The 22,422-nt window shown below is 42.1% G+C and overlaps 3 protein-coding genes across 10 annotated transcripts in view; 1 reads left to right on the plus strand and 2 right to left on the minus strand.

Annotated features, from left to right (window-relative positions):
• Positions 1-10,700, plus strand: part of NXT2 (nuclear transport factor 2 like export factor 2) — a 66,369-nt gene extending 55,669 nt beyond the window's left edge. For 2 of the 4 annotated variants that reach the window (XM_027645209.1, XM_027645210.1), the window contains 4 exons: positions 61-255; positions 2,358-2,444; positions 2,784-2,928; positions 3,836-6,088. In XM_027645209.1, coding sequence (XP_027501010.1) covers positions 121-255; positions 2,358-2,444; positions 2,784-2,928; positions 3,836-4,014 — 546 coding nt within the window. In that variant the 5' untranslated portion in view covers positions 61-120 and the 3' untranslated portion in view covers positions 4,015-6,088. Of the gene's footprint in view, positions 1-60; positions 256-1,393; positions 1,504-2,357; positions 2,445-2,783; positions 2,929-3,835; positions 6,089-10,472 lie in introns of those variants that run through there. The other 2 variants (XM_027645211.1, XM_027645212.1) reach the window with 2 other exon arrangements.
• On the minus strand, positions 7,718-11,855 carry KCNE5 (potassium voltage-gated channel subfamily E regulatory subunit 5). The gene is made up of 2 exons (XM_027645213.1): positions 11,113-11,855; positions 7,718-7,737 (listed from the first exon to the last, which is right to left on the minus strand). Exon 1 carries the CDS (start codon positions 11,570-11,572, stop codon positions 11,264-11,266), a length of 309 nt encoding a protein of 102 aa, XP_027501014.1. The 5' UTR covers positions 11,573-11,855; the 3' UTR covers positions 7,718-7,737; positions 11,113-11,263.
• Positions 11,856-14,654: 2,799 nt separating this feature from the next.
• The window catches only part of ACSL4 (acyl-CoA synthetase long chain family member 4), a 36,228-nt gene continuing 28,460 nt past the window's right edge, over positions 14,655-22,422 (minus strand). For all 5 annotated transcript variants that reach the window (XM_027645197.1, XM_027645195.1, XM_027645193.1 and 2 more), the window contains exons 12-16: positions 22,292-22,366; positions 21,874-22,065; positions 21,243-21,357; positions 20,409-20,566; positions 14,655-18,606 (exon numbers count right to left, since the gene is read on the minus strand). In XM_027645197.1, the coding sequence (XP_027500998.1) occupies positions 18,449-18,606; positions 20,409-20,566; positions 21,243-21,357; positions 21,874-22,065; positions 22,292-22,366 (698 nt within the window). In that variant the 3' untranslated portion in view covers positions 14,655-18,448. The remainder of the gene's footprint in view (positions 18,607-20,408; positions 20,567-21,242; positions 21,358-21,873; positions 22,066-22,291; positions 22,367-22,422) is intronic.

Raw genomic sequence — 22,422 nt, forward strand, 5'->3', positions numbered from 1 at the left:
TTTTTTTTTTTTTTTAATTTTTTTTTTTTTTTTTTTTTTTTTTTTTTTTTTTTTTTTTAGTATCATCTGTCTGGGGGGATTTCCAGCAAGTAATGATTTTGGCGGTTGGCGTTATTGATCATGGAATCGAATCCCCGCTGGCGGCCGGAGCGGGTTTGCGGGCGGAACGCTCGCGGGGGCACCGCGGCGCGGCGGAACCGTCCCGTGTGCACTTCCGGCGCCCTCCCGCCTCGCCGCCCCATGGCCGCGTCCGTGGTGAGTCCGGGCCGGGCCGGGCCCGCTGGAAACGGCCGGGAACCGCCGGGATCCGCCGCGTGGGGTGGGGGGAGCGCCGCTGTCCGCCCCGGGAGGGGACTGCGGCTCGGAGGGCGGGCGTGGGAGCTCGGGGAGGCCGCGGGACGTGTCCCGGCCCCGTGCGGGGCGGCGGCGCCTCAGCGCGGGTGGCGGGCAGGGACCACCCCGCCCTGCCCAGGGTCCCCAGAGCAGCGTGGGGTCCTCCACAGCGGCCTGAGGGCAGGGAGGGGCTCGGGGAGACGTCGGCGGGGCCCGGCTAGGTTGGGAAACTGCTTGGAGTTGTCGCCAAAGTCTTCGAGAGGGTTGTTTTGGGTTGGTTGGGTTTTTTTCCAGTTATGGCTTTCCTCTTAACTGCTGGGAAGGAAGGCTACTGAGTGAGGTGGTTGGGCATTGGAACAGGAGCCCGAGGAAACTGTGACATCGCCACCCTCGGAGGTGTCCGAAGGCGGCACGGGACAGTCAGACACTGGGCAGTCAGATACAGCCTGGGAAGGGGATCAACCCTTGGAGTCAGCTCTGCTTTGGGAAGGGTTTAGGACCACATGGCCTCCAGAAGTTTATTCCAGCCTAAACTATTCTCAGAATTTAAAAACTAGTGCTGGGCTACGGCTGTAAAAACTTGTCTGGGGCATCAAAGCCATCAGAGCTCATTTCCCATTTGACTCCTGTTCCAGGTACCCCAACAGCTCGTTGCAATCTCCTGGTGTTTCTACAGTGCCCTCCCTCACGCCCATTCCATCTCCTTGGAGCTAAATGGGAATGGTTCCTGCCGACTGGGGAGGGTCAGTGCAGTGTCATCCCGGCTGAGGGGGCACAGCACCTGCTCTGACACCACAGGCAGAGCTGCAGTCCCTGTTCTCAGGGCCAGCTCTGACATTCCTTGTCTCCAGTGCCAGGGAGTTTCTCTGGGAATTTTCTGGGATACAGCATCTCTGACACTACTTTGTCACATGTGTTTGGAATTAGCCTGTGGGTTTGGGAATTGCTGGGGAATGTGAAGAGCAGGCTCATGTCCCTACAGAGGGAGAGAAAAAACAGAGTATAGTAACATGAGAGTGTTTGACTTTGCTGACTAAACAAGGATTATTTGCTAGCCTGCTGGTTATTTTGCAGTGTAGAGCTTTCTCTGAATAGAGAAGTGTTTGCCATGGTGATACTGGAGGAATTCAGTAGTTCTGGTGTCTATTCAGTAAAGGTTTCCAGGAAAATGTAAGTAGTTCAGTTGTGCAGCACTGACTGAGTTGCAGTTAGTGAGAGCACAGTGCTGAAGTAGAATAATGATAAATAATAGCATCTAAAACAAGTTATCATAACAGAACCAAGTGCAGTTATCATAACAGAACCTGTCCAGTATGGACAGGAAATTCAGAATCTGTTTTCCAGAGTGTCCCATTTCAGGGTCTGTAAGAGATCAAGGGCCAAGCAGCTGAAAAACTGAGCAGATAACCCAGTGAGATCACAGTGCAGGGATGGGACAGCACAGGCTGTGGCCTGGGGATGAGTAAAAGTAGAGAAATGTAAGGGGAGTGATGAGGTGTGAGAAATGTTTGGGTTTTACCTGTAGATACAGCACTGAGTGGTACTGGAACAGATACATCCAGCATGTTGGTGTTCTCTCTCATTATATTTTGTATTTGTATATAAAGGTGTTTTACAAAATGAGACTAGGCTGACAGTGTGATGGGGTTCATGCTAATTCTCAGAAATATATTGAATAAATCTTGTTCCTTAACTTTATTCCAGAACAGCCATCACAGCAACAACTATTTTCCCTGAATACTTTCATGTCCACAGCACCTGTAGCCAGCTGTAGCCCGTTTTCCAATGTAAATATTTGTAATTTAAATACAAGAAATATATCAGCATTCGAAATTAATTCTAAAACTGTCAGCTGGCTAAAAACTGGCACTTGCTGCAAATAGAAAAGGAGTTTAGAATAAATTTCAACATTATTTGATACCATCTTCGGTGAGGATGGAAAAGACCAATCAAAGCAACTTCCAGTAGAAATTGCATACATGAATGTGTAACTTTAATAATTTGATCTGATTTCTTCCCTCCAGGATTTCAAAACCTATGTGGATCAAGCTTGTAGAGCTGCAGATGAGTTTGTCAATATTTATTATGAGACAATGGATAAGAGGAGAAGGGTATGTAGATTTTTGACAATAGTTTAAATTGTCTTGTGTGCTTTTTATTACTTTTCTAACTGGCATTACACAGGAGGCACCTGCACGTGGGTTACCATGTGTTGTGTTGCCAGGCTGAGTCCTCTGTGCCTCAGGCTGCCCTGCAGAGGGTTTTATGTTCCTGTGCAGCCTTGCTGTAAAAAGGGAAGTGCCTTACACTTCTTCATGGCCTGAGTTCAGTTTGTGTGCACCTGTGTCTTACAGGAGCAGGGTTTCATCAATGCAGGGGGGCGGGTTTTGTATGTTGTCCACTGTATGTTTATATATTTTTCCTAAATGTGTATTTTCATAATCACTCAGGCTTTAACCAGACTATATTTGGACAAAGCCACGTTAGTTTGGAATGGGAATGCAGTGTCTGGGCAAGAAGAACTAAATAAATTTTTTGAAATGTTGCCATCAAGTGAGTTCCAGGTTAATGTGTTGGACTGCCAGCCTGTTCACGGTAAGGTTGTGTTATAATTTATCTATTTTTCAGGGCTTTTTTAACTATTAAAAGTGGAGTGAAATTATAATAGGGCTTAATATTTCCTTTGGAATAAGCTTAGAGAAAATACCAAGGGTTGAAATGTCAAGTTGTGCATAAATAAAGCACAAATCAAAAGATGCAGCAACTCCACACTTTTTCTCATGTCTGGGAAAATATTTTAAGGACTTTTTTGTTAAGATCATATCCAGAAATGATGTATTTTCATGTATGGAAAAAGTCTTGACTTATCAGGTTATGTTGTCCTTGAGAGACCTCTATGGTGGCCTCTGGTCCTGATCTGCAGTATAATGTGGAACAAATCTTTATTAACCTATGTGTACTTTGATTTCTTTACATCTAGAATAGATGTGAAGTTCTTTAGATTTCTGATTAACAACTGCTAAAGAAAGGCTTACATAACTGAGAAGTTAATAAATTGCTTCTAATGGACATTTTGGGAATATAAGTAAGGAAAAAGCCTGTGGTCAAGCACACTTGCTTTGCTCTGCTGTGGAAAAGATATAATGTCTAATAACGGGGGGGGAAAGTCTATGCAACTTGCTAAATACCTATATGTGTGTATATCTCAAGTAATGAGAGGTTATTCTGAGCAAAAATGGAGCTGTTTGTCACAGTGCTCTAAGTGAACAGCAGGAGGTGAAAATGGCAAAGCCATTGCAGAGCCGTGTTGAGCGAACCCACCGTTGTCTGTGTAGAAACGCGGCACCAAAGCTGTTCTGCCCCGCTGTGGAACCAGCTGGTGTTGGTACCCTGGCGCTGGTACAGCCACATTGAACGAAGCCTCTCTGTGCATTTCCTGCTCCTTTACCTGCTAGTCTTTGTTTGAGTTGTTTTCTTCATCATTTTATACCTCCTTGTGAAGAACAAGCTACTCAAGGCCAGACAACAGTGCTCGTGGTGACAAGTGGGACTGTCAAATTTGATGGCGATAAGCAGCGCTACTTCAATCAGAACTTCTTGCTGACAGCACAGGCCACCCCCACCAACACCGTGTGGAAGATCGCCGGGGATTGCTTCCGCTTCCAGGACTGGGCCAGTTAGCAGGGACTGCCAGGGAAGTGACCTCTCTCATTTGGCACAAAGGAGTCCACTGTGCAGGCAGCTGTTCTCCCCAGGGAACACACGCGCTCTTTGTGTTGCATCTGTTGTTATGGAAGGTCCTCAGATCCTTCGGGGTTGGTTCCAGTGACCACGGCTTTAGTAATAATCTTAAAATGTGAGAGGTTGCTCGTGTTAGTTGAATTTAGTGAAGTGCTGAAGGCAGTGAGCTGTACTCGAATCATTCCTCAAATGCCTTACATGCAGCTGTGCTGCCGCTGCTGAATGCTCAAACTCTGCTATTTAAGTACAAAATCCTATTCATATACAATTCTGACCAAATGTAGTTTTTTTTCAACTTGAAAAGATCTATTTTTACAGTAGCATCTTCTCTTTTTTGAAGAAGATGCTTGTGGCATGTGGATGGAATTCCGAAAGCTACCTACTCCTGGTTGTAAGAGGCTGGGAAGGATTGCAGTGGTTTCTACTGTTTGTGAAAGGAGCAAATCTCTCAATCCATTGGAAAGGTAATGTTACCTTCTCTGATGTGATAGAACTAAATAATCTCATCGGGTTTCCTTCTGGTCTGAGCTTCCCAGGCTTTGGTCCTGGTTAATTTACATGGATTCTCATGTAGGGCATGCTGAATGATTCGGAGCTCCTGTGCCAACAACTTGCCACATGCATGTAAAGGACTTCAAACTGAATATTTTTCTTTTGAAGTCTTACAGTGACCTAGAAATAGGTTGGTAACATGATTTCTGTTTGCTTTAACTGTTCATTCTGTTGCTATGAGGTTTGGACTGTTTTTCCCATGTTAAGTCTGCAAGTTTTGAATCCTTTTTGTCTTTTCAAGAACCATTGTAGTTACAAAGTGGCACTGAAAGTGTGTATTACTGTGAAGCCTTCAATTTTTCTCTTCAGTACTGTTATTCAGAACAGGTGCTTGAATTATTTTCAAGAACAGCAGCTCTGCACCACAAACACTATCTTCCTCTCATGCAGGTTTTTACTGTATTTTTCATGTTCTTTGTAAACATGGCCTTTTATTATTGATTCTGGGGTGTTTTGTGTGTCTTGCTTTGAATTTGCAGTTTAAAGCTTTCAGCTGCTTTAAAATAGTTTTCAAGACTGCAGGTTAAGAGTGTCTGTCTTAACTTGGGAACTTAAGAGTAAATCTGGCTATCAGCAGATTTGTTTCAAATTGGTCTGTTTCTGTTTTAAGCTGAGTGAAAAACAAACAAACAAACCCCAAAATGTAGCTGTATTTGTGAGCACTTGCTCGTAACTAAAAATACAGGAGGGGAGCTTGTAACTCCCATCAGAACCCATGTGACAATGACAACAGCAGTCTGAAAGCAGTTACAGCTGCAGCTCACTGGTTCTATGGCTTAAATGGAGAAAACTGTGAAAATGAGCAATATCTGCCATGTGTAAAACATCCTAAAGCATCTGTAGTTTGCGATATAATCCCACAAATAACGGAGTGTTTAGGTGAAATGGGCGGCTGTATTTCCTTTGCAGGCCCTCTAGTCTTTACCCCAGTAAGTTAGAATTAGTAATTTGTGTCTATTCAGAGGCTGTTTATGGTCAGAAGTATTGTGTACCTATTTTTCAGGCTGAAGAATTTGAATTCCTGCAGACCAGTGCAGGAACAGAATTTTTGAGAACTGTAAATATTGTAAATACGTTGTTATTTCTGTATGTAGTGAAGAAAGGATCACTCTATTTAATTACTCTTTGTTCTTAAGAGAATACCCGATGTTCATATATTTGTATTTCCTATACGAGTTTGAAAAGACAACATAACCCTAAACATGCCTGTAACTGGTACAGCATTGTTGAACTGTGACACTGGTGTGGTGTACTCTACTGGCTGTTTAATTTGCTCTTGATTGTGTAAGTGGTGTTACAGATCTGCTTTGCAAACACAAACCAGGTTTTGCCTTTTAAAATGTAGTAATGGGTGCAACTGTAGCATTGGCTTGTTGGACTTTGAAGGCGGTCACCAGAACACACACTTGTATCAGTACCTGATAAGATTGTCATGTGAATAAATACTTTTTGGATATTTTTATCCAAGTTTGAATTTGTGTAGTAATTTTTAAGCTTTTTCTAGGCAGATTGGGAGATTTAGAATATATGAGGCAGTGTTTCAACCAGATGTTATTCTCAGTTATTACTTTCATGCTATCCAAATGCAAGCTGCTTTTAAATCTGACTCCTGCAGTTAATATTAAAAAAACTGACCAAATAAAAAAAACCTACCACTACTTGGAACGTGACTTAGGAAGGTAACTAACTGGCCTAGCTGGACAAACCCAGCTTAAACTCTTACTTAGCAAGATCTATGGCTGGAATGAGACTTGGTATGCATACCCAGGGGTTTTGTGGAGAAATTTTTTGGAACACAATTGCTTCGGGCTGGGGAGAAGTGCCAGTTACTCCTGCCTATTTCCATCTTCTTCAGTGAGGATCACTTGGGGTGATTCAGTACCACCAGAGTTAGCTCTTGCTCTTTATAACTGAAAATGCTGGTTTGCAAAATATTTTTATTTATTATACTAAGTGATAATGAAGCTATTACAGTCAACCAGTGGCTTTACAACTGAGTAACTAATGGCACAAACAAAAAATCTCTTTCATACTAGTTCTGTGCTGCTTGCTAAAACTTCTGTGCTTAAATTAGCAGAAGAGAACACAAAAATTCTTTTATCTCATTCAATACAAAACCATCCAGCTGATTTAGTGTCCCCTGTTGCTGACTCTGCTGCAATACCCAAAATTTACAATGGGCATCTATAAAATGAGTATGTTTATGCTCCAAACTCTAAACTGGAGTTTGTGCTCCCATTTTTTTTGTTTGATACCAAGTTACTCTTGTACAACCAGAAACAAAGCCAGCTGAACAGCCAAGCACTTCACTTCCACACACGAAACTGCAGCAACTGAAGACTAGATAGAATTTTTGTGTATGTTCCCTGTATTGTCTTTATCAGTCACTGGTTTTATGTTGCTTTGTTCTTTTAGAATACCACAGTTAAATTGATTTAAAATACTTGTGCTGTTCCTTGGAATGGAGAAAAGGGATTTGTTCTGATGGTCTGAATAGTTGGGTCTGATGGTTCTGATATGCCTACACTTCCTTACTCTAACTGGAGAAAAGCACATTATAAAGAAATGCTGTTTTACCAGTAAAATAAGTTTCCACACTTGAATATATTTTGTAAGTTTTTCAAATTGTTTAAGACCTCTTGTAAGATTAATAAAAAAAAAAACAACTAAAAAAAAGAAAACCAACCAAAAACCACCTACCTGATATTCTATCTTTTTTTATTATTATTAGAAGTTTTCATAGCTCGTTCTTGTGATATTAAAAGTGCAAGAAATAAGTTGTGGCTTCCTTATCTTGACTGCTTATGTTGTAGTTTTTAATTGTTGCCGTGTGGTGCTGGGGCACTCTGCAGAACAGGCTGGTTGTGAGCTCTGTCAGGGCAAAAATATGTCTGGAATAATAACCCTGTGGCAAATGCCTCACCAGAACACTCTCAGGCAGTAAATGGTGTTGAGCTGTAACTATCTCAAGTTGACATTTCCCTCTAAAATTTACTGAGGTTTAGGCTGCTGTCCACCACATACCTGGATGAAGTCAAACAAAATTTGAGCCAGATCCTTGGGTTGTAAGTATTTTCACTGAGAACGTGTTGTTGTGCCTCTGCTGTCTGTCTGCTAAGAAGAAATGAAACACTCAAATAAGGAAAGCTTCACGAGGTAACTGGAGATTTAGCATGATGAACACTTGCTCAGTGCAGACAGCAGCTTTTAAGCTGACAACTGAAAAGATGAAGATCCCAATGCAAGGTCAGTGGTTTTGTGGAAACAGATTGTTCTAGAAACGTGCTGTGGAAACAGTGCCAAATATATTGGAAAGTTCTTGCTGTGTGTGAAGGTGGAGATTTCAGTGAGGCTTTGCAAGCAGTCGCTCCTGGTAATGATCCTGAGCAAGGCACTGACAGCTGATGCAGTGTAAAGGTTTGTGGGTGCTGGGAATAATAAATCAAGTAGTGCCAAGCCAGATGTTTTTGCAGGTACGTTGAAAGTGAGTTCAGAAACTGCTCTTTCAAAATTCCCCCTGGGCTGGAGAAAAGAACGGGGAGGTCTTTCTAGAAAAGCAAGCTTTTCTCTTTTCTTCCTAACTGAGAAGAGGTAGGATATTGATAGCTGGGCTTTCTCCTTCAGAAGGTTGGATTTAACAATATCAATAGATCTGTCTTGTTGTCCTTTATGTCCAGTGATTGAACAAGCTACAGAGACTAAGTGGCCACTTTGCCCTGCATCAGTAATACAGGTGCCTTAGAATATACTATTGCTGGAAAAAAATGTGTTGAGTTTCAGTGGCTAATTTTTGTCTCCTTGCAGCCAATTTCACTTCAGTCCCGCTGAGTTTGCAGCTTCAAGGATTTTCAAGATTTCCAACTAGTACATGATGTACTGGACTTACTAAAACAAACAAAAAGAAATGAATGTTGCTGATAGGCTTAATACTAACTTATCGAGGTCTCTGTGAATTCTTGGGTGTTTCAAGTACCTGGGTGTGTGTTAATGCACGATGGTGTTACCTTCTTTAATCTGGTTGAACTGTAACTAGAAGAACAGATGGACTGATGTAAATCACAGATTACTGCAGTTCACTGAGACCTTGTGATTCTTTCAGGTGTTGGAAGGCACAGATAGAACAGCAGATAATTAGGTGTTTAGTTAAGTTACTTGGCAGGAGGGCTTGTGCTTTCCTTCTTTTTGAACTGTGTCATGCAGGGCAAACTTTTTGGCATGGACAGCCCTTCTTTTTAGTTAGGACCTAAATACAGGGTGTTGCACACACTTTGCATTTTGGGAGGAGAAGTAGATTATGAAGATAAGGGAAAATCAGATGAAGAAATCAGTGGTACTTGGAGGGACTGCCACAGCCTTCCTTTGCATTTGTCTGTAGGATGAAGCAGTGGAAAGCAGTTAGTAACCAGCTGATATGAAACAAAATGTGTCAAGCACACATTTTAGTGTCCAGTGCATTGAAACTTTAATGTGTGCAGATCTCAGAAACCTGTAACAGTCCTTCCCCTATTCTTGTCTAAAGTAGCTGAGTTCAGTGGTCCTGAATAATTCCTAAGCCATGAGTCTGTAAGGCCTCTCAGGCCAGTCCTGCTCATGGGCAGTGGTCAGACAGAAAGAGAAGATAATCACTGAGACAGGGTAAATAAAAGGTTTTGTATATGCATAATGATCCCCTCATTTTTAGAGGGAGAAGCTTTGGTTGTAGTCAGCTTAATTCTGATTGTTCTGAAGGGAATCCTCACAGAAAATCAGTGTGTCTGATACAGTGTTTGAGTTATCCCAGTGTGAAAGTTCATTAGACAGTTGGCTTCTGCAGCTGTAGATGTATAACATACACGTATATATGGCTTATGACTCTCCAAAAGTCCAGGCTGAAGTTAGCATTTTCATTTTCCAGAGGTACTGTTGGAATCCTGGCAGATGGAAGTAACTGACTAGAACTTTACTGTTGTCCAACTACTTGATAGGGGATTTTAAGAATACTGGCAGTTTATTGGTTTCTCCAGCATCCTTTTTCCCACACGATACTGACTGCTGCATTTTCTGTGCTGGGCTAAAGGTTTCACATACTGATACAATGCTGGCATACAGTACTATGCCATGTACTCCCACTAAAATTGTTTCTGGAACTTGATTTTTTTCTCTGCTCCATACTTTGCAGTCATTAAAATATCCAGGTATTCACAAGATACTGATATCTAAGGATACTTTGTGATTTGGTCTGTGGATCTTGCAGTGTTTTTCTACAGTGGCAAGGTTGACTTGGTAACTGCCAGTCCTCTCAAGGATTTTTTTTAAACTCATCACTTCAAGTGATTCCCCACAAAGTTACAGTAGAGAACAAGATGCAGCAGTTGCCAAGTACAAGACAACTGGTTTTCTGTTGGACAAAATATTAATGAGTGTTAGTAAATTTAAGTCTATAACAAAAATCACTCCTCCTTTGAAGTTAATGTCAATACTTCTTTTTCCTTCACTGTGGTTTGTATAAAATCCAAATAGTAGTTTGTATTGTGTAGTGCAGCATTACTAGTGACAGCACTTGTTCTTTGGAATTTTCATTAATCTTTATCTGAAAAAACTTCACCCCAAACCAAGAAAGCACAGACTACTGTCATGTCTAGAACCTCTAAAACAACCTGTGCCTGCCTGACTTCTTCTGTAGAAAGCATAGGCTGTATGTTGGTTTATTCTTAAAGATATTCTTGGAATTACATGTCTCTGTGTGTGGAAGGATGTTTTTGATGGCTTTAAAAGTTCCTGTACATTGGCAAAGCCACAGTACTGTGCTTTCCTCATGGGAACAACTTCAGTTTCTAAGCTCTCTTTGTTTTGATAAATGCTTCCAGGTGAGCCAAACCCATCTAGCTTTAACAGAACGAGACCTGAGCCTTCCAATCCATGGCACAGCTGTCAGTGCTCCAGAGAGACAGAAGCCAGCATCCTACAGCAATAATGGACCTGCTTTTAATTCTGCAAAATGCTGCTGGCAGCAAGAGCATTGCAGTCAGATAACAAGGTAGAATACAAACAGATTTTAAAGAAAAGATGTTAAACTAAGATCTAAAGCTGAAAAATGAGAGAGGTCTCTCTACATATGTAATCACAGAATGGTTTGGGTTGGAAGGGACCTTAAAGATCATCTTGTTCCAACTCCCTGCCATGGGCAGGGATGCTGCCCACTAGATCAGGTTGTCCAGGGCCCCATCCTTGAACACTTCCAGGGATGGAGCATCCACAACCTGTCTGGGCAACCTGTTCCAGTGTGTCACCACCCTCACAGTGAAGAATTTCTTGCTAAAAGCAAGTCTGAATCTCTCAGTTTAAAACCATTCCCCTTTGTCCTATCGCTACCAGCCCGTGTAAAAACTCACTCTCCCTCCTTTTCATAAGCCCCCTTCAAGTACTGAAAGGCCGCAGTAGGTAATGCAGCTGTTTATTGTAGAAAAGCGATACAAACGAATCCAAGAGTTGTAGGACAGCTCTCACCGCACGACAGGCCCTGAGCGCTGTGCCACTGCCCAAGAGCAATGGGTTTCGCTTCCCCCGCAGTCTCTGGCCGGCTGTAGTCCCAAGCCGGAGGGCAGCAGGAGCGATGCCCTCTCAGTACAGACCCTTCCTCCTGCCGGTCCCGGCGCTCTCACAGCCGCTGCCCCTCGGGACCCTCCTCGGCCGCCTGCCCCGGGCCGCGGGGGCCCCAGTCCCGCTCGATGTACAGGTGGTAGGGGTCGTGTTTGGACTCCAGCTTCCGCGAGCGGGTGTACGCCAGGATGAGCCCCCCGGCCAGGCAGCCGTAGAAGATCATGATGAGCAGGATGTACAGCGAGCCGTCCGCCCCCGGGCCGGGGCCGGGTCCCTGCGGGGCCGCGCTGGAGTTGCCGTGGCCGCGCAGCTCCCGCAGCACCGCGCCCAGCAGCGCCTGCAGCCGCCGCGCATCGCTGCAGTTCATCGTGGCACCCGCGGGAGGCGGAGCCGCCCGGGCACAGCTCCCTCTGCCTCTGCGAGGGAACGCGGAGAGCTGAGCAAAACCTCCCGGGCCTTCGGCGCGGCAAACAGAGCGCTTGACAGGCTCCCTGAGTTACAGGCGAGAGGTGCTCCGTGCTTGGGAAATGCAGGTCTGCCAAAATAAGGGCGAGTAGGAGCGGGTTCTAGTCACAGAATCACAGAATGGCTTGGGTTGGATCTTAAAGATTATCCAGTTCCAAACCCCTGCCTTGGACAGGGACACTTTCCATTAGTCCACGTTCCTCAGATCCTCATTCAGCCTGGCCTTGAGCACTTCCAGGGATGGAGCAGCCACAGTTTCTCTGGGCAACCTCTGACAGCACCTCACCACTCTCAAAGTAATGAATTTCTTCCTAATACCTAATACAAATCTCTCTTGCACAAGAGCTGTCACCCAGTGCCCTGCTGATAAAACTACAGCAGTCAACAGCAAAGGCCTTGGGCAGGCTCCCAGAGCAGGTTTGCTTTTGAAGGGCATGGAGCAGAGAAAAGCATGGAAGTGTTGGAAGAAAAGGTGGTGGAGTACTGGAGCATGAGCAGCAGCAGCTGTGGTGATCAGATACCCAGAGGCAGAATTAATGGGAGTCATTAAAACAATTGGCAATCAGCTAAAGAGGGTCTGCTCCTTGATCAGAAAGGCCTGGAAAGCCCTGAATGTTAAAAGGGTAGGCTCTGGGTGGTTCCCACTGTGGCTGTACTAGATGTTGGTGCTGCAACAGGCAGGTGAGTTTTCTTCTTTTTTCTTCCCTCCAAAAGCTCCGTGCCCATAGTTATGTTGGTGGTTTGGGTTTTTTTTTTTGTGGGTTTGTTTTTTTTTTTTTTGTTTGGGGTTTTTTTTTGGATCTATGTATGCCCTGAGGGCCTCAGAGTTTTCCCTGCTCCCAAGTTGTTTATCTAGTAACTCTTAATTTAGTTATCATTATGCACAGAGGTGAGCAGGGAGGCTGCACATATTACAGATTCGCAATCTCACCAGCATTTAGAAGAGTTATTATCTTGTGCATTTTCAACAGCAGGTCATAGTTTTTACTGCAGTTTTAAGAGCTGAATATCCATTTAGAATCTCAAGAGAGCCAAACCCCAGAGTCTGATGGATATTTCTCCAGAGTGTGAGGTTTTAGTTTGCTTTTCTACAGTATGTTTTTTGTTGGTGTGAACAATTTTCCTGGCATCTTTCCTCTGAAGTGAAGGACTCTGCTGGCCAGTAAATGCTTAGAGGGGGCTGCATGGAGGTTAAAACTGATCCAGACTGACTAGTTAGAAATTCAGCTTGGGTTGTGGTGTAGAGTTTGTTTGCAGAGCCCCTGGAGAAGCCACTGTCACCACCTGTGCATGTCCCCTCCTCACAGCAATGCTGGTCTTGTGCTACTGCAAATGTTCAGAGCCAAGATCCAGGTCTTAAAAATAACAAGAAAAAAAAAAGCAGCAAGTGAGAGTTGCACTATTACATAAGTGTGTTCTGGGATGTGGTGAAGTTAAAGGCTTTGGGAAGTAATTGCCACAAAGGGTATAGGGAGATGGGACAGGTGCTGTATTTTGAACATGGGGACACAGGAGCCCTGGTTTAATGACCCTGATTAAATTTCACAGAAACAGGCTCACTGGGAGAACTTGTGTTTGCTTCAATGTAGAAGACAGAAAGTAGGGCAGGCAGCTCTACAGAACAGTGATCCATTCTTCGTGTTCACTCCCTGGGGGAGCACCATAAGTAATAGGTTGATCTATACCCAACAGGAAAGGTTTAGGTTAGTTATTTAAAACAAATAAAAACCCTGGAAACACCTCCCAGGGCTGGGACTTTTTGGAAAGTACTGGAACAACATTTGGACTCACTCCCTGAAGTTGTAGTTGCAACAGTCCTGTTAGTAGTAGTCCAGTGCTGTTTCAAATCCAAGTGCTAATAGTCCTTACCTGTATTTTTAAAAAGTAAAACTTACATGACATCTTTTTTCTTTAGCATTTTAATGACATGAGGTCATGTCTTGGAGTGAAGGGTATTCCTGCTCAGGGTCTGGATGTTCACAGTTAATGGAGATAGATGTGGTGGGCAAACTTCTGTAATAGGAGACATGTGAGGGGAAATGCAGAATAAGCATGTGTAGCAAACACAGTGACCTGCATCTCTTAGTGTTCATTAACAAGATTATTGGTGTTTCAGAAAGAGAGAACAAGGGGAAAATGCAGCAGTTTGTGGGGTTGGTTTGTTTTTTGGTTTCCTTTTTTTTCTTTTCTTTTTTTTTTTTTTAGGTTTTTAAAGTTATTTTTTGCTTTAAAAGCACAGGTGAGAACTGCGAGGATCAGACACTGCACCCAGAGCTCTGCTTGTTTAAGTTAATTAGCACTGGTCTAATGCCAAGACTACATGCTTCCACCTAAAGACAGTTTTGGACAAATCACCTGTGATAATCAGCTTCATTAAAACTCCATATCAGCATAGAATGGATTTGATTTTCTCCCAGTATGTCTTTTCCTAATAAAGCTGTAGGAAGATTCTACCTATTACAGCTCCAAGGAGCAAAGCAATAGTGCAAACATCCCCCCACTTCTGTCAGAACTCGTTCATATGAAACTCGTTCATACATGAAAATGACAGGCCAAGTGCAGATGTGTGTTTATTACAGTCAGCCCTGTTCCTCCATGGCTGCTGTAGTCCCATCACATTAAAAAGCAATCACTAATCTACTTTGCAGCAGCACTGAGTAACCTGGAAGTGTGGTTTGTTTGGTTTTTTTTTTTAATTAATCCAGGTAAATTCATAGTTTTACTCTGCAGCGTTTGCAGTTCCACATAAACAGTGACTGTGAGTTTTACTGATCACCTTTGTGGCACCTTATGCAAAAGCAGCACCAGATTTGTTATTTTTTAAGCTTCCAGTGTGTAAAGTTTAGCCTTCAAAAGGGAAATTACTTATGCTTATGTAAATAGAGCTTAGCCATTGGGCAGGCTCAGGAAAAAAACAAAACAACAAAAAACCCCCAAACCAAACAGAGCCAAGAAACAAAAACCCCAACATGCCAGAACCAAACACATAATGAGAATTTATTTCTTGTTTTGCATGTAATTGCAGAACATCACTAATTTATCATTAGAATACAACATATTTTTTTAAAACTATACTTCTGGGATGCGGTAGATCTGGGGGGGGGGAGTTGGCTGAAAATTTGTGACCCACATTCTCAGCTCGTGTTCTGTTCTCTTCCCAGCCCTGCAGTTCAGCACTGCTGTAGGTGGCAGGCAGAGCTCTGCATCCTGTCATGCTCCAAGTGTTATCATGAGCACTGCATGTGCACTGGGTGGTCAAACATCACCTCGCCTGCTCCTGAGGGAATAACTCATTACTGTCCCTGTTCAGACTTCTTTTCCCCTTGCAAGCCATTGAATGACCCCTGTTACATGCAGCTGCTGTTTTGTACAGGGACCAGGACTCTTCTGCCAGCCCCCACCCAAGGGGCTGTGCCAAAGCTGTTTTCTCAAAGGTTTTTATTTAACCTTCATTGAGGCTCTGAAGAGTTTCAATGGCAGAGAGCTTGGGCAGCTAGTTCAGTATTTAGTAAGGAATTGTTTTAAAGTCAGGTGTCAAATTGTAAATGTGACTTTGTGTAAACTGAACTGTTCCTCCTCTTTCTGTGGCCATGGCTCTTTGTACCTTCATTGGGGTAACGTTGCAAGGAGTTGAAGGTTACTCCTCTCATCATGTGCTGTTCCTCTTCAGCCAGTTAACTATAACCTTCCTTCATTGATGAAGCTTTCTAGTCCCACTGTAAAGGTACTTATACTCTGTCTTTCTCTGGATACCCCATGTTTTTTGAGGTAGGGGGCCTAAATAGAATCTTATATGGGATATGCCCAAACTGGCTTTTGTTTCTCTTTGAATTTGTTTCTCAGACTTAGGAGGATAATTTTAAATTCTGAACCTGCTTTTTGAAGAATTTGCAGCTACTCTGAGCATTCTGGGACCTTCACGTGTAGTACATGAACCTCTCCCTCACACTTCAGTCCCATGTTCTATGTTCTTCAGCCAAGCACAGCATATAGCAACTATCACATAATGCTTTTAAAGGAATTTACTATCCCTTCATCTGCACCCCAGTTCCTTATTTTTAATGGCAAGAATTACACATTCTTGCTCATCCTCTATTTCTTCTTCACAAGCTCTGTCACAAAAAGGATTCATTAAAATGAAGGATAAAGTTCTTTCCAAATTGCAGGAAATTTCCAATTTGCAAACAACCCCCATGTTTGAAGGCAGCCTGATGTAAACCTTTCCCTTCTCCAGAAATGCTTGAAAAGCTGATGGTGTATCAAATTGCCTTTTGCAGCACATCCATATTTAGTTAATTCCTTAAAAGCAAAATGAGGCCCCCTGGAGGCTTTGTTTTTCATATCTGTAGCATGTACTCATTGCTGCTGCTTTTGAGAAGTCCTTCTAAGATAGGCTTGGTTTCAGACAGAAGGGGAGGCACAGAACAGTAACTAGAGACAACTTGTGCAATACAGAAAGATCTTCCAGAACACAGAGTTGTTGAACCATTTAAGTTGTATTCCACTTTTGAAATGTTAACATTGTGTATGTATATTTTTTAAAATAGCAATCCTCAGTCAACCAAGACACAGAAGATAAAATACATTTCATATAAATACATTCATGGCTTAAAAAAAAAAAAGTCTTATAGCCTGCTGACAGACTCAAGTGCAAGTATCTTTTACACTTTTGTGATGCTGACAGGCTGACTAAAGGCTTTTTAATAGTGACCACTTTTTAATACAGAAAAATTGGTAACCTGGCTCCAGGACCGGGTAATTTGAAAAGTTGCTACTGATATGGGAAGTACTTCCTGTTGTCATAAACCAACTGTATGTGTCTTAAAAAAAAAAAAAGATTAATTTTTTTAGAAAAGCTACTTCCTTGTTCCTTTTAGTGACTCCTGTAGTTCCATGCACAACGAGATACAGTCAGCTTTATATATCGTTTTCTTTTCCTCTTTCCCCTCGGGGTTCTTGGAAGATGAGCTGGCAGTGTTCTGGTCTAGGCAGAGAAAGTTATGCATTGGGAAGTTTCAAGTTGGTCCCCAGGAGGAGGGATGATTTAGCTGAGGAGTATATAGCCATGATTTATTTTTGCCAAAGTCTATTTTAACTGGAGAAAAGAAAAATACACATACATGCAATGAAAGAAAAAAAACTTGCCCTGAAGTTGCAAGCTCGTGTGTTCGAGAAGCGTTGTACAAAATCTTTTACTTTCTGTACAGTGACAATACCAAATAGTTTTTCTTTTTAACCATCATATACACAACACAAATATTATGAATAGAAATCTATATATACTTTCAAGTGCATTTGTAATATATAGCAGTTGAGGGCCACAGCTGTACAAAATGTAAGCAACATATATAAAACGACTAAGAAAGTGCAAAGTAGAAGAGTATCGAGAGCCTTCACTTTTTACAGCACTTATGGTTCAAGTGTGAAGAGCTGGCAGGGATGCAGGAGCTCAGTTACAATTCAAAAGAAGACACAGTACAGGATTCGGCACAAAAAATGATGAAGTAGTATTAAATTATATCTTCCCACTCTTTCACATCTATGACTTCCAGTTAATAAGAGAACATTTTTGTAATGAATTTCTGTAAAGAGTGATTTGTCCCTTTTTACAAGTTCCATAAAACAAAAATTCCCTGGCCACAAATTACTTTTCTGTAAGTAAAACAACACTAGACAGGGAAACTACAGTTGGTTTCTGGTTGCCTTGTTAAGCTTACCATAGTTAAAAGGTGAACAGAAATACCTTTCCACAAACCAAAGACAGACCTTTAAAGCCTGAGCCTCTAAATTCTGTACAGGTGACCTGTACCATTACTCACGTGCATGTGAAGGTCTAGAGGATCAGTGCCTTGCAAACAAAACCGCCAACCACCTCTCAATAAAACCCACTAAAACTCCTCTGAGTTTCAAGTCTGTTTAGAGACCACTGCCCTCAGTTTCACTGCTGTTTGCCAGTTGAGATGCAAGTTTTGCATCCTGCACTTGGGCACTGATTTCTCTTCAGTAGCCCCTGTAGCAGCACAAGTCTTTGTTTTCTTCTACGCTGTGTCCCAGTGGAAAGCTCTGCTTGAATTAAAATACAGCGGCGAGTAAAATCTGTTTGGTGAGTTGGGAGTTGAAACAGTTAATTCAATGCTCTTGAATGAAATTTCATATAACTTGTTTTTAGAAAGCTTTTCAGTTCACCTTTATTTCAGTAAGTGTACTTTATATTCTGTTGTAGGCACTGTAAATAATCAAGATACTGATGTGCAGCAGAACCCATCCATTCTCAAGCAGTGTGTTATTAGTGATCTCTAGCAAGTTCTTGACTAATGTTGTTGGTCTTGTTTTTAAATGGAGAAGGGTAGACATTAGATACTCCTCTTCCCTCCTTTGCTAAGCGTCTTATTATGACAGAAGAATCACCACAATCACATTATTTTTAACTCTTTGAAACACAGATCATACTTCAGCATGAGTTAAACAGAAGTTGCAAGCAGTCTGAATATGCTAGAGAAACAATAATAATAAAATTACCTGGTCATACTGCTTCACATAATGATGTCTGTCTTGAAACTGGAGATTATCACATGAAACTCTATGGAGACCATCAGTGTCTAATCTCTAATAATTACGAACTTGGAGTCTAAGATATTCTGTTTTACTTGATAGAGATTACAGAAAGTCACCTATTTGGTGTGGTTTTTGAATGTGTGATATCTACAGCATACACAGACATCCAGAACTGAGGCATGAGAAGAACCATCTGCACAACTGCCTGGCCAACAGAGCTGCTTTATTTGCCTCCATACATTCTTTCAATGTCATTGAGGTAATGGTTTTTCAGTTCTTTCCTTTTCAGCTTGAAAGCATCTGTTACCAAGCCAGTCTCTGGGGTCCAGGGTTCAGGGCTTAGCCGTACTTTGATGGGTATTTCAAACCTTTCTAATTTCACTGCAGGTACAAGAAGAAAGAGAAGCATGACTGTGATGACAAAGCCAAATGAAATACTAATTTGTGCTACCTAAAAATTTAAGGTGAGCACCCTGTAGCTTGTATAATATGGTGTCCTACTTGATGAAATAACCTTACAGGAGGGCCACAGGCAGATTTAACCCTGCACCAATGCTGAGTGCTGGTTAGTGTGCAAATATTCTAATAATACACTGTTCTTGTAGCTTGCATTGGATGTGACAGTGCAAAATCTAAAGCTTGAAACAAATGCCTGTGTAGCCTGAAGCTCTGAGACTGCTGCCACAAGAGGATACACAGAAATCTACAGTTCTATCTTGGTTACAGGAATGTAGTAATAACTAGGTTAACTCAGACTAGTTAGATGTGCTTCATATTTAAATTATAATGGAGGACTTCTATGTTTTCCATAGTTGAATGTTTGTTTCCCAAATTCCTCCGTCCTAGGAGTTTACTTAGAGTTCAAAACAAAGGGACTTCTCTGTATTTTTGTTACATTAGCCACTTATTTTCCCTTGAGCTGGAAGCAGTGTCTTTGCACATGCACAACCTCATTGCAGCCAAAGCTGCTTCTCTCTCTTGCCCAGGCAATGGGTCAGAGAGGGGAGCAAAGGAGGAGGCTCCAGGGAAGGGCAGGAGCAGCGGGAACAGCGCAGGGAGCTGCTGCATGTGCCCAGTACTTGATGGAGTTTGCTGTCAGCTCCTGTTTGTAAAAGGCCGGGAACGCGATCCCACGGACACGGACTGGCAGCTGAATTTCCAGCACAGCCTCCGGGGGGCAGCAGAGGCGGCACCCAGGAGAGTTTCTGCCTCTCTAACTTCGGCTGGTACCAATGCACTGCTGCCTCTCACTCAGACAGGTGTCTGCTCATGAGGAAGTTGCTTTATGTTCCACTAAGAATGAGAACGATCTCTTTAAAATAGTTTTGGAAAAAGGCTTCACATAAACTAGTTGTATCTCAACAGTAGATTACTATCCAGAAGGTACAAAGAACATATAAGCAAAGGGTTTGAGTACAAAGCTATAAAGATAGTAATTTGCCTAACTCCTGACAAAAAACATGGATTAAAATGTTTAAACCCAAACCTAAGACCTACAGATTTTTTTTTTTAAGCAGGATTTAATAGTGCCTTTCATTCTTGTTTTCTCATTTTCAAAAGGCAGATTCTCCTCTGTACAGTTAGAGAGGCAGTGCTTAGCCTGTGCTTAAGTCCAGCTTTTACTGCTTCCTTGTATGAGGTGCCAAATGCTTCAGAGACTTTCTTCCCCAGTTGCTTTATTCATTTTTTTGTCCCCCTAAAGGACTGGTGAGACTTCTGATTAATCAGTACCACAGCAAGAAATAGCAGGCTTTCAAGCCATTACAACCACAAGGGTTGTGGTTGTTCAAAGCTGTAGGAAACAAAGTTGTATGGTGAAAAAAAGCTTTGAAATCTCTTGCTTAACTTGTTTCCTTACCAGCAAATGTCCTGTAACTTTTTTTCCAAATTGACAGTTCTTTTGGGCCTTATTTTAACTGTATTTGGCAAACAACTTGTCTCTAGAATTTCACTGAAAAAACCCTTCAGATTTTTTTTTCAGATATTTTTCAGGACCAAAAAGTATGTAAATTCCTGGGATAACAGGCAACAATTTCATGTGGTCTTTGCCTCCGATTAAACTATTAAGTCTTTGGCAGATAGAGAGAAGCTGGAAGAAGGAGGAGCAGTTAGTGAGGATAACTTACAGTTCTTGCTGGGTAAGCCCCACGAGATTGGCCAGCACCACGTGCTCTGTTACTTACTCTTGTTTGCCACTTCTTTAATCTCTCGCAGTATTTCCGCTTCCATTGTCGGATTGTTACAAATGTCCACCCAGGTTCCACTGATACCCTTCTGCTCAGCCAAAGCCATCAGCCTCTTCTGATTAGGAACCACAAAACTGATCACGTAAGACTGGTCACTGCCCAGGGATGGCAAGGGAAGGAAGGAAAACAGATCCAGTCAGGACTTCCATTTCAGGGAGTAAATTACCTGATGTCAGAGCCACAGATGCCCAGGGCTCTCTGACCTTGAGTTACTCCCCATACACAACCCTTCTTCACAACTCATGGCTTAACAGGAAGCTGGTTTACAATGTTAGTTTTATCAGAATCAGGTTTTGTGTATTTTGCATATGCACATCTCAGTTTAGCTTCCCAGCTAAACCTGGTGCTCAGCCAGTTCTCTGCAGTTCCCCCTCATGTAGTGTTTTCAGCTGAGGGGAGGGAAAGGAGAGACCAGGACCATTTCCAAAACTCATTGGAGAGCTTTGGATTAGGTGCAAAGTGTCCAGATTAACTTTTCACTGGTATTCTGACAGAAGACCAAAACACATCCTACATATAATGATGCCTGTTTAGGGAAGGGATGGGATGGAACTGGAGTGTATTTGGATAGAAAAACTGCTCGTTTCTTCAGCTTTTAGGGACTCTGGAAACCTGTGCTACTTCAGAAATACTCTTTGGAACTTGCCTTCTGGTGGAGGGGGTTGTTCAATGGAAACCACAGAAAACCAGAGCATTGCATCAGAGAAGTGGATCAGAGCCTGCATTTCGTGTTCAGTCTGAATGGAGTTTCTGAATTAATACCACTCTTACCTTTTGGCATAAGCACAGATATTGTCAATCAATGGACAGTTCTTCAGTGCTGCCTCTACTTTGCCCAGAGATACATATTCTCCTGCTTGTAGCTTTACCAGGTCTTTCTTACGATCTAGGAGTCAAGGGAAGGGAAAAAGAAAAGCTTGTTTCATTTAAACTTTTGCATTACCACAGACTCATTTCCAAAGCCACTATATATGGATTTTGTGCAATGCTATGCACTAACATTAATTAAAGCATCTTACTAGAATGTTAAAGCAGCTAATAGCTGCCAGCTTTGTAAAAACTTCTGTAAAAAAGTCTATATAGCACTACACTTTTTGTCACACAGGTTGTAAGAAAGTGATGAGGACTCTCCTTTTAAAGATTGGTAATTAATACAAAAGTTAATCTTACATTTATTCTTTAAAGTCCATGTGCTAAATCTAGATGGTGATAATGTCACACAAAAATGGCATCACTTCCATTACTACAGCTGTGAGGACTTTTGGAAATGTGTTTTACACTGTGACTCTGCAAGCAAATAACCTTAAGTAGGTTAGTCCTGGCAAAGCCAACAGCATTAACAGCATGCTTATGTTTAGTCAGTATGTTGTAATATATTAAAATATCCAAACCTGAGGCCCACCTATGATCTGCAGACACCCATCGGGATGGAATTCCCCGATGTCTCCTGTACAGAACCATCTCTGACCGTTCTCATCAATGGAAAACTCTTCTGTTGTCTTCTCTTCATTTTTAAAGTATCCCATTGAGACATTAGGTCCACCAATTACAATTTCTCCTCTAGGATTAGGCTTGTCTTTATTAGTATAACCCCCTGAAAACAACAAAGTCCCACATAATTATTTTTAACATATATATTCTGTTGCCAAGAAAATACTTTGAAACATAAGCTTGAAATTAAAACACACTAACGGATCATGTTAAAAAAGATGAAGAACAATTACTTCATATGCTACCTCTAGCTAAGCAGGTAGGCAAAGAAACCAGCTAGGCAGGAGCTAAATTAGTTACTCTGAAATCAACACAATTAATACTCTCACCTTCTTGCCAGTCTCTCAGTTTTATTTCACAGCAAATAAGAGGAGCTCCAACTCTGCCAGTGCTGTAATCAGCAACTTAAGAAGAGAACAACAAAGAACAGAAAGGTTTTTTGTTATTTGAAATATAAATA

This window comes from Corapipo altera, unplaced genomic scaffold (genome assembly GCF_003945725.1).
Source record: "Corapipo altera isolate COAL_440 unplaced genomic scaffold, ASM394572v1 65, whole genome shotgun sequence".
Taxonomy (NCBI): domain Eukaryota; kingdom Metazoa; phylum Chordata; class Aves; order Passeriformes; family Pipridae; genus Corapipo; species Corapipo altera.